This window comes from Vombatus ursinus, unplaced genomic scaffold, assembly GCF_900497805.2.
Source record: "Vombatus ursinus unplaced genomic scaffold, bare-nosed wombat genome assembly UNPS02014807.1, whole genome shotgun sequence".
Classification (NCBI taxonomy): domain Eukaryota; kingdom Metazoa; phylum Chordata; class Mammalia; order Diprotodontia; family Vombatidae; genus Vombatus; species Vombatus ursinus.
The window spans coordinates 45,137,620-45,155,625 of NW_020954585.1; the positions used below are offsets into that span (position 1 = coordinate 45,137,620).

General features: G+C 41.9%; 1 protein-coding gene across 1 annotated transcript in view; it reads right to left on the reverse strand.

Moving 5' to 3' along the window:
* Positions 1-1,223: 1,223 nt before the first annotated feature.
* Positions 1,224-18,006, reverse strand: part of LOC114052071 (myosin-16) — a 75,126-nt gene continuing 58,343 nt past the window's right edge. Inside the window, exons 33-42 of the mRNA XM_027874485.1 lie at positions 16,282-16,498; positions 13,757-13,893; positions 13,524-13,627; positions 12,501-12,693; positions 10,924-11,127; positions 9,510-9,635; positions 8,884-9,054; positions 7,660-7,860; positions 6,790-7,019; positions 1,224-1,608 (exon numbers count right to left, since the gene is read on the reverse strand). Of these exons, the coding sequence (XP_027730286.1) occupies positions 6,819-7,019; positions 7,660-7,860; positions 8,884-9,054; positions 9,510-9,635; positions 10,924-11,127; positions 12,501-12,693; positions 13,524-13,627; positions 13,757-13,893; positions 16,282-16,498 (1,554 nt within the window). The 3' untranslated portion in view covers positions 1,224-1,608; positions 6,790-6,818. The remainder of the gene's footprint in view (positions 1,609-6,789; positions 7,020-7,659; positions 7,861-8,883; positions 9,055-9,509; positions 9,636-10,923; positions 11,128-12,500; positions 12,694-13,523; positions 13,628-13,756; positions 13,894-16,281; positions 16,499-18,006) is intronic.

Sequence of the window (18,006 nt, forward strand, 5' to 3'; positions counted from 1 at the left end):
TAAGATTTGTATTCAAATTCTGAGACACTTAATAAATTGTGTGACTTTGTGCAAGTCATGTAACCCCTGCTTAAGTTTCCCCATCTATTAAATGGGGATAATAACAGCACCGACCTCACAGGGTTGTTGTGAGAACTAAATGAGATAATGAGTGTAATGTGATTTGTAAACATTAATTCTTACTGATGAGGAAGATAAATTTTGTACACCTGTCAGGCTGGGTGCCACCAAAGTCTGTTTTTCCCAGGACATTTCTACAAATCTCTTGGGAAATTTTTTTTCCAATAAAAGGCCCAATTTCACTTACCAAATTATACTAATATGCCTTCCTGAGATTTCTCCTTGCATGGACACAGACTTGAAATCCTTAGTTCCCTTTATCCCCAGTAATATCTTTCTGGGTCCCCAACCACTAGAGGGCAATAGACTCATATATGTACACAGCCAAAAGTGGCCCCAGTAGAGAATGGGGGTTCAAAAGTTCCCTTCCCAAATAGTCTACAGGGAAATCCCCATTTTCAATGTTCACAGAGTAGATGAGTTCTAGCCTAGTACTAAACATTTGCTTCTATCGCCTCTTTCAGAGACGAGAGAGATGGGATCTGTGATGTCATTGGTATAGGGAACTTCCAGGTGGGAAAATTTCCTCCATCAATGCAGATCTAACACTTTTCTTTGCAATTTAGAGTCTCAGAGAGTTGCTTAGGGCACTAAGAGATATTAAGTGACTTGTCCAGTGATCATACAACCAATCTATGTCAAAGTGGAGACTTGAATTCAGGTCTTCCTAGCTTTGAGGCCAGTTCCCTATTCACTATTCTGTGCTGCTTCTCTGCCTGGCAATTTGTAGGCACTTAATAAGTGCTTTTGAAAGAATGCACGTAAGATTACATAGTACACGTCGACTGAATGGCTATGTCAGCTTGGGGAATATTCCTCAGCCCCTTAGCTTAGAAATTGGGTATTCTAATTGGGTGCAAAGAGTTTTTCCTACTCTTCATTATTTTTAAAATCATCTCGGATAGAGGCAAAGCTTGTGAGTTAAGATGACAGTGGACCAATATTGCGTGTTAACTACACATCATAAAATTTTTCTAAAATTAGACTTCATATTTGTTTAAACATTCCTTTTAGATTTAGAGGGTGCAAAAAAAAAAAGGAAAGAAATCAAACTATTCCATGAAAAACAAAAGAATGTCCATCACACTTTTTTGTTGATATTACTTTTATTTAAACTCATTAGGACTAAGGATCAAAATTGTCCAAATGAGAGATTATTTACAGAAAGAAGATAGCCGGCTCACACAAATATATTACATGTTCCGTCCTTGACATGAGCATGTAAGAAGATCTCACTTAAAAATAGGCCCATTGTTTCTGACAACCTACATTGATACAGGGTCTCAGAAAGGAGCAACTTTGCTTACAGACCTTGCCAAGTCTGGGTGTTTAAACCTCTTAGCTCATTTATTCATAGCTATCTTTATTTTTCAGCTCCTATCTTGTTCTGCCTTTTCTTTGCATAATACCCATCTTCTTAATAGGCCCAGTTTTCTTTTTTTCATTATTTCTTCCATACAATGGGCTGCTGTTGAGCTCTGTGTCACCCTGGAAAAAGAGAGGGGAGGGGATGAGAAAATGCAAATGGGCTGTGATTTCTCTCTTCTCTACCCTTTCTACTCCCCAGGCAGATCCCCAAAATGGCAGTCTCCCTAGACAGGTTTTTCCACAGCCACGTTTTTAATGGACAACTTGTAGTCACACCTCATCACACCCTTGCCTAACATCGTGAATGCCATTACTGTAACATGGTGACACCTTTATTGTAAGTGTGGGTGGGACCTGTTTGTTCCTGAAATTTCTGGGAGTTGAACTGAGAGCTGCACCAGGAGCCTGCCCAAGTGTGAAAGTGAGGCCCTCTGGGATTAAAGTAAATACAGATAATGTGCCTGTGGGGGAACCTGTAGGTGTAAATCATGCTGCTCATTTGCAGTTGGTATACTACTTGGCTGTACCAGGAAGACAGGCTGCTTTGGATTGTGTCCCACCAATGGATTTCAAATGAATGTTTATGTTTTTTTAAAAAATCCATCATAGCAAGCACAGTATTTTTCCATCTAACTTTGTCATCATAAATTAAATTTTGTCGGTAGACAAATATATACAATCTTTATGATATATATGCTATGAGTATATATGTACACATATATACACACATGTATATACACATATGTGTATGTATGTATACAAGCATACCTCATTTTATTGTACTTTGCTTTATTGTATTTTGCAAATATTGTGATTTTTTTTTTGTTTTTTTATAAATTGAAGGTTTGTGGCAACCCTGCATGGAGCAAGTCTATTGGTGCCATTTTTCCAACAGCATGTGCTCACATAGTGTTTCTCTGTCACATTTTGGTAATTCTTGCAATATTTCAGACTTTTTCATTATTATTATATCTGTTATGGTGATCTGTGATCAGCGATCTTTGATGTTATTATTGTAATTGTTTTGGGGCACCAAGAACCGTGCTCATGTAAGTCAGTGAACACGAACTTAATTGATAAATGTGTGTGTTCTGACTGCTCCACCAACTGCCTGCTCCCCCATCTCTCCCTCTCCTTGGGCCTCCCTATTCCCTGAGATACAACAATATTGAAGAATATTATATAAACTTAGTTGACAAAGCAGCGGCAGAGTTTGAGAGGACTGACTTCAATTTTGAAAGAAGTTCTGTGAATAAAATGCCATCAACAGCATCACATGCTACAGAGAAATCTTTCATGAAAGGAAATCAATCGATGTGACAAACTTCATTGTTGTCTTATTTTAAGAAATCGCCACAGCCACCCCAATCATCAGCAACCACCACCCTGATCAGTCAGCAGCCATCAACATAGAGGCAAGACCCTCTATCAACAAAAAGAGCATGGCTCACTGAAGGCTCAGATGATGGTTAATATTTTTTAGCAATAAAGTATTTTTAAATTAAGGTATATAAATTTTTTAGACATAATACTATTGCACACTTAATCTACTACAATATAGTGTAAACATAGCTTTTATATGTACTGGGAAACCAAAAAATTTGTGTGACTTGCTTTATTGCAATATTCACTTTATCTCAGTAGTCTGGAACCCAATCCACAATATGTCTGAAGTAGGCCTGTACACACACACACACACACACACACACACACACATACACACACACACACACACATCCCTTTCCCATTTGAATGTAAGCTATTTGTGAGAAGGAATTGTTTCATTCTCTTTAGTCATATCCTCAGCACCTAGCACATTGTCTGGGTTGTAGTAGGTACTTAATAGATGTTTATTGATTGATTGTTGACTAACTTGTTCTGTGACTCATAGCACTACTGATGCCAAGTCATGACTTCAATTTTCCCACATGAGAAATGGGGAATTTCATTTTTACTCTGTTCTAACACTCTCTCAGTCATATGCCCTTCACTATCCTAGGGACTGGGTGAAAAATAAATAGGCAATCCATAAAAATCTATCTTTTGTTTTTGCTTTTTATTTTCTGACCTGACCAGTGATTACATCAATGGAGAGAGCTCATGGTGAAGAATTCCCTCTACCAATGCAGGTTGGCACTATTCTACAACTTAAAATTTAAAGTCACATGGCCAGTCAGAGGCAGGACTGGAACCCAGGTCTTCCTGATCACAAGTCCAGCTTTCTGTCTTCCATGGCCCATTCCTACTTGTAGGAAAACTCAAATTCTATGTTCTACCAGCTGGTCAGGAATGTCACTTTTCCATACCTATTCCACACAGATTTGGAGCCAGAGGACCAGGGTTTGAATCCCATCTCTGCCTCTTACTACCATGTGACCTGGGACTAGTCACTTTCCCTTGGTTTCCTAATGTGAAAAATGAAACAGTTGGACCAGATGATCTCTGAAATTCCTTTCAGGGCTAAAGCCCATCATTTTAAGTTGTCCAGGATAGACTGTGGGAATCAGTTAGTATGTGCCAGGTCCTGTTGCTAAGTTCCGGGGATACAATGAAAGGTAAAAGACAGTTCCAGCTCTCAAGGAGTTCATAGGGTAGTAAAAGAGACAACATGCAAACAAGTACATACAAACAAGCTATATACAGGATAAACTGGAAATAATCAAACAGAAAGAAGGCATTAGAATTAAAAAGTGGATTTGGAAAGGTTTCCTGCAGAAGGTAGAATTTAAGCTGGGATTTTAAAGAAATCAAGGAATCCAGGAGATGGAGATGAGGAGGGAGAGCATTCCTGGCATGGGGGGGCAGGGACAGCCAATGAAAATACCCTGAACTGGGAGATGGAATGTCTTGTTTGAGAAACATCAAGGAAGCTGCAACTAGTTAGCATAGTGGATAGAGAGCTGGCCTGGAGTCCAGAAGACCTGTGTTCAAATATGGCCTCAGACACTTACAAGCTATGTGACCCTGGGCAAGCCAATTCACCCCTTTTGCCTCAGTTTCTTCATTTGTAAAATGATCTAGAGAAGGAATGGCAAACCATTACAGTATCTTTGCTAAGAAAACCCCAGATAGGGTCATGAAGAGTCAGAAACGATTGAAAACAATGGTACAATAAACAGCGATCTGGCAGTGTTGTATAGGATGGGTTGGAGAGTGGGGAGAGATTGGAGGCAGGTAGACCATTAGGAGGTTATTGTAATAGACAGTCCCTGCAAGAGGTAGAGAAAAGGAAATGAAATCATGGCTGCCTAGAGTGAATCATGTCAGTTGTACTGTAGGTGTTACATGATGTCTGCATGAGTAAGGTATGGCTAAGGTCAAATCTCAACTTAGAAAACTTCCTTCCAGGATTTCCTACAAAAGGAGATCATGATACATTAACTTCCGGCCTCTTGGAAATGAATCTCTTGTTTCCTAAATTTAACCAACATGATCAAAATTTCAGATGCAGAGATTTAAGAAAAAGGTCCGACATTCCATTTCCTGTTTCCTTTTATATAAATTAATATGGAAAGCAAAGGGTCACCTTGAATTGAGGTCATTAGGTTTGTCATCTTTGGTTAACACCCAAACCAAATACTACTCTGGTGAAAGAAGGTGTGAAAACAAGTGTGGGAACCACCCCAGACTTCCTTTGAATGCCAGTTTGACCAGTTGATTAAAGGTTGGGCGGAAAGAATTTCTAGAGCTAGTGGAGGTCATGGCAGGAAGTGCTTAGGCCCTATTCTCCCTAAGTACCCACACCAAGACTTCATTACTGAGCAGCCTCTAGCCAAGAAAAATTTTGTATTTAGTTTGCATATGTTTTGTATTTACTGGTACGTGTACATGTTATTTTCCCCAACAACATATTAATTTCTTGAGGGCAGGGATTATTTCCATTTTTGTATTTATATCCCCAGCATTCACTCACAGTGCCTACACATAATGAACGCTTATTGAATAAATGAAAGAATGAACCAGAGGTGGGGAGCCTGTGGCCTCAAAACCTTCTAGGTCTTTGGGTGTGGCCTTTTGATTGAGTCCAAGTTTTACAGGGGATTTGTTCTGTGAAGTTTGGATTCAGTCACAGGACAACACTTGAGGACCGAGAGGGCCACATGGATCATATATGGGCTTCTCCATTCGTAGGATCATAGATCCTGGGCTGGAAGGGATTTCAGGGGATAACTAATCTGACTCCCTCATTTTACAAATGAGGACATAAAGCCCATGGAAGTTAAATGACTTACTGAAGGTAACACAGGTAGTAAGTCATAGAAGCAGGATTTGAACCCAGGTCCCCTAACTCGGGAACCAGGGCATTTCTACTTAAACACCACCCCTCCCCCACCCTCCAGCTGCCTCTTCTACTCTAGACCAGTGGTGTCAAACTCAAATAGAAACAGATCCCTGTAGGTCACAGATTGACTTTGTTATTATTGTTCAGTCACGTCCAACTCTTTATGACCACATTTAGGGTTTTCCTGGCAAAGATATTGGAGTGGTTTGCCATTTCCTTCTCCAGCTCATTTTCTAGATGGGGAAACTAAGGAAAACCGGGTGAAATGACTTGCCCAGGGCCGCACACCTAGTGAGTGTCTGAAGCCATATCTGAACTCAAGTCTTCCTGACTCCAGGCCCAGTACTCTATCTGATGTCACCTAGCTGCCCAGATTGACTTAGAAAACCACAAACTAACATTGTCTATGTGTTTTCATTTATTTTGTTTAAATATATTTAATATGTATTTAAATATTTTCATTATAATAAATATTTTCATAAATATTATCAATAATTTAAATATGATCATTTCTCATTTACATTCTAATCTGGTTTAGGCTACACTTGGGATTTCTGTGGGCCCCTTGCAGCCAGTGAGCCTGGAGTTTGACTCCTGTGGTCTAGACTGCTCCCCCTCACCCACCACTGCCTTCCCCCCGCCATGGGTTTCCCTCCCCCCTTTCCAGGTCCCTTTATGTTTTATCTTCCCCTATTAGAATGGAAGCTCCTTAAGCATAGGAACTGTTTGGGTTATTTTATATTTGCATTCCTACCACTTAGCATAGGGCCTGGCACATAGTAAGAGCTTAATAGATGCTTTATCTGTCTATAAAATTCCCAGCCTTAAAAGGTGAAAAACCTAAAATAATCCCCCAGCATTTATTGCATGCTTAGTATACGGCAAGTAGAGCGCTAGGTGCCACGGAGAGCACCAAAAAGGAAGAGAATGTAATCTCCTCCTCCCCATACAAAGGGTGAACGCCCCATCCAACTCCATTATCTCTGCTAGAAGTCTGAGGCAGGCGGACCAGGACCTACCAGCTATAGATGTCTAGCACCGGCGGACCTCATTCCTCAGAAACAGTTTTTGAGGATCCGGTCTTGGACACTTGGATGATCTCCACCGAGGTGATCCCTTTGCCTGCTACACGGTGCCGCGTCCGCAGCTTGTTCAGGGCCGTCTCCGCCATCCCTGCTCTCTCCTCTGCATCATCCAGCTCATGCACAGTCTTCCGGTACCTGGCCAAAGTCTGGTTGGCCTGCTCCTCCTACAAAGGCAGAGGCAGAGGCAGAAGTAGACTTAGAATTCTTTTTTTTTTCTTTTTTTTAGTTTTATAATTTTACTGCAAAACTCTTCAATGTCACAGTAGCTTAGAAATTATTTTGGTACTTGCAACAGGATGGAAACAAAAACTTCATTCCCAGGAGCTCTGATTTCAAATTCCTTACAGGGCCAGTTGATGACCAATAAGCTTCAGTGTGATGGCAAGCTGTGGATGAGTCTAGCGTGTGTTGTGGGGAAGGGGGGCGGGGCAGGAGGCAGAGGGAGCCAGGGAGGTCTTGAATGCCGTGACATCAAGTTGAAGGGAGCAGAAATATTCCCTGGATTTAAAATCATTCCATGCCTTAGTTATTATGAGGGATTCTTAAGGGGTGAGTCCTGTTGTTTAACACGTTCTTATCTCTAAGGGTACCATGTGTGCCGCCTGTGAACATTTCCCAGCCGCTCAGGGTTGCAGGGCCAGTTAGGACAATGGTTCCAGAAATAGTCCTACGGCTGAATGCTTCCCTCCCGAGACTGAGGTAATATGAGAGCCGGGAGCACATTTTGGCTTCCTCGGTTTGAGAGGCTGTTCAGTGGGAAAGGGTGTGAGAAGGAAGGACGAGGGGAGGGCTCCCAGGACCTACCGCCTCGTCAATTTGCCTTTTGTAGACCTTCAGCTTGTTCTGAAGCTTCTCCACCAGTTCTTGCATGCGCTGGTTGGTCTTGTGATCTTCATCTGTCTGGAACACCAGCTCTTTGAGGCGACGTTCGTTTTTACGCAGGATTTTGACTGTCTCAACATGGCGTTTCTGTTCTGAGTCTAGTTCGGTTTCCAGTTCCTTAATCTGAGGTGGAGTGAGAAGGTTGGAGGGGGGGGGGGAAGCATCTGAGTAAACCAGTAACATTTTTTTTTAAGGATTCCGCTATAGAATGGAGAATCCCAAGAATATGGGACCTTAGAAAAGAAATTGGGGTTACAATAACCATTTCAACAAGTATTAAGTACGTATTAGGTACCAGACACTGTGCTAAACTCTGGAGATGCAAAGAAAGGCAAAAATACTGCCCCTACCATCAAGGAGCTCATATTCTATTGGGGGAGACAACATGTAAATAACTAGGTATACACAAGATATAGAAAGGGGTGTGTGTGTGTGTGTGTGTGTGTGTGTGTGTGTGTGTGTGTGAGAGAGAGAGAGAGAGAGAGAGATGTGGAGGGAGAGAGACAGAGACAGAGGAGAGAAACAGAAGAGAGAGAGAAATGGAGAAAGACAGAGACAGAGAGAGACACAGAGAGAGAGAGATGGGAAGAGAGAGAAACAGAGACAGAAACAGAGAGAGTGACATGGGGAGAGAGAGAGAGAGTGAGAGAAGTTTTCAGATTGGAAAGCACTATGGGAATGGGGAATGGGACTGGGAAGTTATTCTTATGGTGGTATGGGAGTGAGAATGATAAGTAAAAGAAGGAATGTTTGGAAGCTAAATGGAAACCCAGTAGGGGAAGATACTGATGGATACAACAATGGGGCTAAGAGCATTCTAGGTGAATGGATGAAAGGGTGTTTTATAGTTTCTTGTTCTAGGGCACAGAAAAGAAGACAGAAAACCTTTCAAGAAAGAAGTTAAAGTTGACTCTTCAGTGTCATTTTCCTTAACATTTGCAATTTTCAGTTCATGTCCAAACTCAGAACACATTTTTGGTAAAAGGCATTCTGGCTCCAGCCAGATTCCTTCCTTCCTCCCTCCCTTCCTCCCTTCCTCCTTTCCTTCCTTCCCTCCCTCCTATTTATTTTATAGGCAGTTTAGTAAACACAGGGTTAGATGTGCTGAACAGGAAATGCTTGGCAGACACTGGGCTTTCCTCTTACCTTGGCTTCCAGTTTCATTATTGTGCGCTTTCCACCTTTCAGAGCCAACTGTTCAGCCTCTTCCATCTTAGCTTGCAAGTCCTTGATGGTGAGCTCATGGTTCTTTTTTATTTTCTCCAGGTGCATGCAGTGATCCTGCTCTTGACGGAGCTCTTCTGCCATGCGAGCAGCCTTAGGAGGAGAAAGGAACACAGCATAAAGCAAAGTGAGATGATTTGTTCTGGACCTCAGAAACTGAAGGACTTGGAGCTCATTGGCCTTGAGGAACTGAATGGCCAACTGGTCAATCCTGAGCTGGAGTGGCATTTCCAATTGTGTAGTCTGGCTCAAGAGAGCATTTCCATAGGGCACCTGAGGAGTGCCAAGGGGTACAAAGGATGCTAAGGTATAAATGGTTTGGTAGAAGCAGAGATTGGCCATTAAGCGGGGCAGGATGAGTACAGGAAGAGCATGTTGTTTGGTGTGGAGAGAGCCTTTGGTCAAAGTTGGATAAGAAGCAAGTATTGGGGAAGAGAATGAGAAGTTATAGGAAATGGGGAAATTCTGATGTCCATTCTGTATTAGTCTTGGGGACCCTCCCTGATGCAGTTATGTTCATTGGCAAGAGGAAGGGGGAAAGGACTTACATCAGTCATAGCTTTCTTGGCTCTTTCATCGACTGTATGGAATTCACTGATGAGCTCCTCATGTTCATTGGAAATGCGCTGGACGTCCGACTCCAATTTCCGCTTGACCACCAGCAGACTTTGGTTCTAAAGGAGAAGAGACAGTATTGATGTAGAGACCTAGAGGACCCTTCTGTCTTTCTCTCTAGGGGGTGGTGGAGGAGACAAACTTAGCTTCACATAGATAGAGAACTGTTTTGGAAAGTTTAGAATCTTCTGTGTTGTCCAATGGGCAGCAACCTGAAACTCCAACATTTATGAAATACTATATGGCAGGCGCTGTGCTCAGAACAGGGGACGCAAAGAAGAAAAAAATACAGTCCCTGCTCTCAAAGAGCTCATATTCTAATGGGAGAGAATAAAAAACTGTGCAAATAAAATATATACAGAAAAAAATGGAAGGTCATCTCCAAGGGCAGCTAGGTGGCACAAATGGGTAGGGCAGTGGGCCTGGAGTCAGGAAGACTCATCTTCCTGAGTTCAAATCTGGCATCAGACACTTACTAGCTGTGTGACCCCGGGCAATTCACTTCACCCTATTTACCTCAGTTTCCTTATCTCTAAAATGAGCTGGAGAAGGAAATGACAAACCATTCCTGCATTTTTGCCAAGAAAACCCCAGATGGAATCACAGAGAGTCAGAAACAGTTGAAATGACTGAACAACAACAGTCTCAGAGGGAAAGCCTGGGAGGGACTGAAAATGACCTCCAGCAGAAAGTGGGATTTGAGCTGATTGTTGAAGTAAGTCAGAATCCAGAAGGCAGAGGTGAGAGGACAGAGCACCCCACTCTTGGAGAACAGCCATTCCCAAGGCTCTGAGTTGGAAGATGGAGTGTCCCATGTGAGGAAGAGCAAGGCTAGTATGGCTAGATTGTATATTACACAGAAGGCAGTAAAATGCAAGAAGAATGAAGAGACAGGGAAGGTTGTTTTTTGGAGACCGAGTGAGGCAACATGATGGAGTAAAATGAGTGTTGAATCTGGACTCTGAGGAGCTAAATTCAAATCTCAACTTTACGACTTACTACCTGTGTACCCATGAGCAAGGCTCGGAATGTCTCTTGGCCTCAGTTTCCTCATGAGTAAAATTAAGGGGCTTGGTCTGGAATTCAGGACTTCTTAAACTTTTCCCATTCTCAACTTCTTCAGCACTTCCTATAATTCTATATGAGGGGGAGGTTTGGAGTTTTGGGGGTTTTGTTTTGTTTTTTAACTCCTAGGTTTTTTAGAGCATCGTCTGAACTAAGAGTAGTCTAAGCAAGACTCAGGACTATTTGATAAATACCCTGGGCCCTTGGATTTGGAAGGTTATCACCATCCCAGCAGCCCTGTGGTAAGCCAGGTCAGACAGAGGCAGAGATAGGTTTGCTAACCTGAATGTTGACTTCATTGTGTCTCTCAGTGATCTCGACCACCTCCTGCTCCAGCAGCTTTCGAGATCTCTCGCTGCCCTCCAGGCTAGACCGAACTTCTTCCAGTTCTGTCTGCAGGAGGCTCAGGCGGCGTTCCTGAAGATTATACTGTTCCCGAAGCTCCTCGTGCTGCCGAGCATCCTCATCCATTTGGATCTGGAGATCCTGCAAGAGGAAAGGGGGCATGAAAATTGGACTATTCTCTGCTCACCCCTATTCCAAACTCTCCCTGCACTTTTCCACCTTTTCCACCCCTTTGCTCATGTTGTTCTCCCTGCCTGGAATCAGTCAATCAATTTGTTGAGCAATTTGTTAAATGCCTACTATGTGCCAAGCACTGTACAACTGACGAGATAGAGTGAAGGCCAGTTACAAAAACAGAGTTGGTTTGGTGTGGGAATCAAGAGAACCAATTAGATTCTATCTCATGAACACTGACTCCATCTTGTTTTGCCATATGTATTCTCCTCCATTTTGTTGTTTTTCTGCAAATCATCCATGGGAAACTCGATGATATAAGCCATTTACTGTTTCATAAATGCAGGAGGATGCAATTAATCAGCATCTCTCAATCCTGGGAAATGAAAGACCCCAAAAACCACTCATCCCCTTCCCAACTTGACTAAAACTCACTCACAAAACACACCTTATCCCCAACTTGGGAAACCCCAATTTTTCCTCCAATTAGAAATTAGATTACCTAATTTTATTTCTTGGCTTGTATCCTGATTAATTATTTTCTTGTAATTAACTGGTTTTGATTGTTTTTAATACATAAAAATCTGTCTCGCTCTGAATTCAGAGTCTTTGGACTGACTGGGGAGTCCATTGACCCATTTATTATGCCTGTTTTGCTAATTGCATAGCTCACATTGTTTCCTCAATTATTATTCATTACAATAGGCACTGATGGGCAGTGTGGGACCATGGAAAGGACACTGTTTTGGAGTCAAAGGACCTGAGTTCACATTTTGCCACTTCATCTTTTGGGACCTTAGTTTCCTCATCTGTAAAATGAGTGAGGTTGGAATGGCCTTTGAGATCCCTCTAGCTCTAAACTGATGATCTTCCCTGTCCCTCTTTGCCAGCTGAATTACTCTCTGTCCTTTAAAGGCCAACACGAATGCTTTCTCCTCCAGGAGACCTTCCTTGATTTCTCAGGATGGCTACAACCATTCCCCACACGGCTCACAAAGCTCTTTGTATTCAAGCCTCTCTCACCATAGAAAATTGTGTATCAGAGTTACCTGTGCTGGTGTCTTCTCTCCTAGCAAAAACCTCATGCACAGGCTCATGCTTTATTAACTTTTGGGGGTAATGGGGAGGTAAAGAGGGAGTACAGTTCATTAAGCAGATGAACAAAGGAATCAGTAAGGCCAAGGCCCTACTAGGCTGGACCTACTTGAATCTACATTCCTTAGATTTCTGATCCTTGCTGAGGCGATCACCTGAAGACTTGGGCTAAGTCAAGGCCTCCCTCGGCCCTAGATAGCCCCTGGTCCTCCTTGCCTTCCAACTCCTCCTCTTCTCCACAGTACCTTGATTTGTTGCTGTAGCCTCTTCAGTGTCTTGACGAGTTCGCTGTTGTTTTTGTTGGCATGATCCAGTTGGATTTCCATTTCGTTCAGATCCGTCTCCATCTTCTTCTTGAGTCGGAGAGCCTCAGCCCGTCCCTTGGCCTCAGCCTCCAGGCTAGCTTGCAGGGACTCGATGGCCCGTTGGTGGTTCTTCCTGCCCATTTAAACAAGAACAGCTAGTCCAGCTCGAGGCTGCAGGCCTATGTAAGCTAGACCTCTCTAGAAGAGGCGGCCTCTCATATACCTTGTTGATTAATTGGGGGAGGAAAGAGTGAAAGAATACCTAGCCTCAAACTGGTCAGCTGCAACATAGCAGGACAATGAACTGCGCCATGGTTTTGTGATGGGTGTCTTGGGTTGTGTATAATTCTAGTCGTCATAAAGGGTTTCATTAAATTCTCAAAATAAAATAACTTTTAATTCATTTTAGTTAAAAACTAAATTTGTGCCATATAATATACTATGTCATTGACCCTGCCATGGACCTGAGTGGATGTCTAGGGTATAGCCCACTGGTCCCAGAGCCATCTCTCACAATGGCTGTACAGATAGCACTTTGAGATGGGATAAAGAGTGACTTTTGTTTGTGAGTGTTGGGGTGGGGTGAGGTTACAAAATATAACAAATAGTATGTTGCAACTTCAAAAGGGTCAGGAGTCCCTGGCTGAGCAGCTCCTTTGGCCGCTAGTCAAGCATATAAGGCAGTGTTCCAATGTGGACAGCTTGGAAAACAGTATTCTTCTCCAAATCACAACATCTATTTTCTGTAAATTAAAAAAAATGTACTAGGAACACGTCCAGACATTTCTTAGAGCAGGAAAACCACTTTCTTGGGTCACTGTATTAAAGTGAACTATGCCCAAATCAAAAGTTGTATTTTATTTTAACCAAAGTTAGCCCTTTCCCATGAGCAAAGGAAAAGAGGTTTTTCCCCAGTGGAATTGCTTTGAAGAACCTATCTTACATCCTATGCATCCCCCTTACCTTGTAGCTTCAAATTCTTCTTCCTTCTCATGGATTCTCCTATCAATGTCAGATTTGACTTGAGCCAATTCCAGCTGAATGCGTATCACTTTACTCTCTTCCACCTGCCAGAAAATATATGGTATCAGTTGTCGTGGACCAGGGCCTTAGTCTCTGGCCAGCCAGTTGCTGGCCTGGACTTGGCAAGCAGAAAAGGAGGCTCCATCATCCAGAAGAGCTGCCTGAGTGATTACCTCCAGGGAAGACTCAGCTTCCTCCAGGGCCACCTGTAACTCTTCTTTCTCAATCTCTAACTTCTTTTTCAACTTCTGAAGTTCATGTACACTCCGTCCTCCCTCACCCAGCTGGTCAATTAAGTCTTTGATCTCCTCTGAAAAGGAACATTATCATCTTTGAGATGGTCAATGGTTGGTATAACCTTGACCTTCAAAGAGTTCATAATGACATTATCTTTTCCATGGATCTCTGGTCCTGTTGCAGGGAGGGAAAGCTCTGGCGGGCCCCATCCTAAGATCATATATCCAGAGCTCGAAGGGACTGCAGAGGCTATCTAATCCAATCTGAGGCCCCGGGATGTTACTGACGGGCGAGTTAGTGAGTGGCAGAAATGGGATGATTTGAACTCTTGTCCCTTGACTCCAGAGCTTGACTTTTCAAGACAGAAGGGTTTCCTATAGGGCTTGGCAACAGATTGTCAAAGGATCTTAGATCTAGAGCCGCTTGCTTGTGATCACAGACAGTAGTGAGTGGCAGAATTGGGATGTGAGCTCAAGGTCTTCCAACCACAGAGTCTCTGGTCCTTCCCCTGTATCATGGTGACTCCAAAGATGGAAACTAGCAACAGATTGTCATAGGCTTATCAACCCAAAGAGAGAGGGGAATTTGGCTATCATCTAGTCCACTGCTATCATTTTACCAAGGATCAGTTTAGACCAGGTTAGAGAGGCTTATCCTCAGAAGACTAGCCAGAAGATGATGATACCCGTGGGGCCCTGGCAATTCACAGAGACCCTGTACTAGGAAAGAGAAGGGTCATTTCTGTGTCAAATGAGAAAAGCACTCACAATGGTGCAATCATAGATTCTTGAGGTATCAAAGTGGGCTACCTATTATCATTATTATTAGAAAGGATAATTGTGCTGAAGTTCATCATCAAACAAAGATAAGGGTGCCACTCTCATCTTCCTTTGCTGGAAAACCCCCATTATATGGGATTCTGTTGGAATCAATAGAATTGATGGCTTTGAAGCCTACTTCAGAAGACTTCCATTATACTACTCTATTTAACACAGTAAATCAAATGTCATTACAACAAACTTTAAGGAAATATCTTAATTCACACGTTACATTGGAATTTTGCTATGGCCTACTGCTCTCTCTCTTTTTTAATGCATTATGTATTTATTAAATTGTTAACTTAAGCAAATGTGTAGGGGACAAAACCAACAAATATTAAATTATCAACTTTTGATGTTTCTCCTATAACTCTGGGATCTTTGTAGAACTATGTGTATATATTGTTGATCTATGTGCATGTGTTGTTATTTAGGTACAATGATAAAATGAAAGGAGCATTTGTCATTGGTCTTAGAATAGAAGACTTGAGTTCAGTGTCTCTGATACTTCCTGAGTCCCCTCTGTTAAGCAGTATTCACTGGGGCAAAGTTCCAATGAAATGGGAAAACTTAGATACTTCCTTAAAGCTTGTTGTAATACTATTGTATTTGATCCATTATGTTAAAGCTGTTGTTCAGTCCTTCAGTTGTGTCCAACTCTTCATAACCTATTTGGGGTTTTCTTGGCAAAGATACTGGAGTGGTTTGCCATTTCCTTCTTCAGCTCATTTTATAGATGAGGAAACTGAGGCAAACAGGGTTAAGTGACTTGCCCAGCTAGTAAGTGTCTGAGGCCAAATTTGAACTCAGGAAAATGAGTCTTCCTAACTCCAGGCCCAGTTCTGTCCACTGAGCAAACAGCTGCCTCATTACGTCAAAGAGGGTAGTATTATAGAAAGAGTTTGGTGTAATGGAGTACTAGACTTGAAGACAGAGGAGACCTGAGTTCGGCTCCCACCTCACAAACTTACTAGTTATATCATCATGGTGAAGTAACAACCTCTCTGACCCTTAGTATCTTCATCTTCAAAACGGGGACAATGACATCTATATTATTCTGGGTAATATGTAAATCTGTTCTGGTGTAGCATATTGGAAAGAGCCTTAAAGCCAGGGGGAACTAGGGTTCATTTCCTCACCCTGTCATCTACTGGCTGTGTGACCCTGGGCAAGTCACATAACTTCTCAGGGCTCTAGACAATTCTGTAGGACTTATAAGTTGTAGGTACAGATGCTGACCTGCATTGGTAGAGGGAGCTTCCTCACCTCAGAGTTTTATTTAACTAATTAAATCACAGGTCTAGTCCTATCCTTTCATAAATCTGTATTATTCCAACTGCCTCACAGGGTTATTGTGAGAATCAAACAAGTTAATGTAAGTAGAGGCAAACCTTAAAGTGCCATATAAATGCCAAATATTATGTTATAGTTATAACCAAAAGTCCCCTTTTTTCCCCTTTTGAATAGAGACCCAATAGAAGGTACTGAACCCTAATTATAGAGTTGGTGTCATTGGTATTGGTGTCATTAAGCCTGATAAAACCTGAGGCTGCCCAGAGCATTCAGCATGTAGCCAGCTTGTGGTCCCTAGTGCCCCCCATGCTCCTTTTTCTAAGTCCCTCCGAGGTTGTGTTGGGCCTTGCCTTGTAGCGTCTTGTTCTCTTTCTTCACAGATTCCAGGTGCTCTATGGACTCTTCACAGGCTGTTTTGATCTTGAAGCTCTCGGTCATGTACATGCGGCACTCCTTCTGGGAGCTGTCCACCTCGACCTGCAGCTCTGCACATTTCTGCTGCCATTCAGCCAGCATTTTATCAAAGATCCTTTGCTTCTTGTCCAGGGCAGCAGCAGCAGCATTGGCCTGGAGAAATGAAGCTTGCATTGTACTCTTGTTGGGTATGTCTTTTGTTTTGCTTATATGATGACTACATGGGGACCTATAGCCAGGGAAGGATGTGCTGGAGCCAGGTCATACTGGTTAGTGAGAGCCTATTGTTAAATTTTCTTTGTTAGCATTTACATCTTAGAAATCAGCTAACCCTATAAATCAGGGCTTGGTGTACTGTTTTGTTGATTTATAGACTAAAGAAAGTAACAGTAAAAATATTAATAATGCAGATTAAATTTAAGTGTATCATGCATTTTCACAGATCTGGTTGTTAAATGTTTACTAGCACATAGCATAAGAAACCAACCATACCTTTTGTGACAATGGTAATTTTTGAAATAAGTATACAATATATTCTCTCCTAAGACAAAACAACCCAATTTCTCAACTCTTACTTTCCCATGGTGTGATAATATACACTCTTAATAAATTCCTTGAGAGTGGATAGGATTTCACTCTTTGTCTTTGTACCCCTGGTACCTAGCACAACACATGCATGGCACATAGTAGGCACTTAAGTGCTTGTTGATTGATCTACCAGTCAATATGCATCATTATGCAATACACATAAGAACCAATTAATTTTTTTTGCTGTCAAATAAAGCTGGTCATTCCTAGAGTTTATTTTTTCATTTCCTTTTAATTCTTCATATAATCCCTAAGATTAAGGATGTTAATTTCTGGTTTATCCTAGATGGATTAACTTCAGCTAAATTCTGTTCAACTGCTCTTCCTCAAAGATAAAGTCAACTTTGCTTGTGGATTTTGGAACATTTAATCTCAAGTATCTCCACTTGTTTTTCACTAGCCACCTATATGACTATGATTATGAAATTCTTTCCTCATTGGATAGGCGCTAGCTGGAAACTGATCTGCCTTTACAGATAGTATGAGGCAATAGCCTTACATTAACCTAAATAAGATCTGTGGGCCCTGCTTAAATATTGAGTTACATACTATGGAAAGCTGGCAGATTGTTCTGAAGTGGAGAAGCATGGACATGTAACAATATGAATAGCTGAGAACATCTGAGCATGGGGATGACTTTGGTATCAGAGGATGGGAAATAATGGGGACCCCTAACATTTCCTCCCATTACCAAATTTTGCCTTTATTATAAACATGTCAAGAGGTACATGGATGATCTACTAAAGAATGGGGATGGCTTTGGTATCAGAGGATAGGAAATAAGGGGGACCCCTAACATTTCCCCCCACTTTGATACTGTGAAATGTTACTTTTCTCATAAACGTTGATTTCATGTTTCATAGATAAGGATTGCACAGAAATAAGAACGTATGGATGGGTTGCAATGTACACCTATATTGATGAGCTCACAGGCCCAGTAAATTACTTATACTTCTTTACACTGAAGTATATAAAACAGATGAAAAAGAATGGCTTAGCCAATTTTGAGAATACAACAAATGAAAAAGCCCAAGGAATTTCCTGGAGTGACCATTGGGGGAATTGAAATTCAA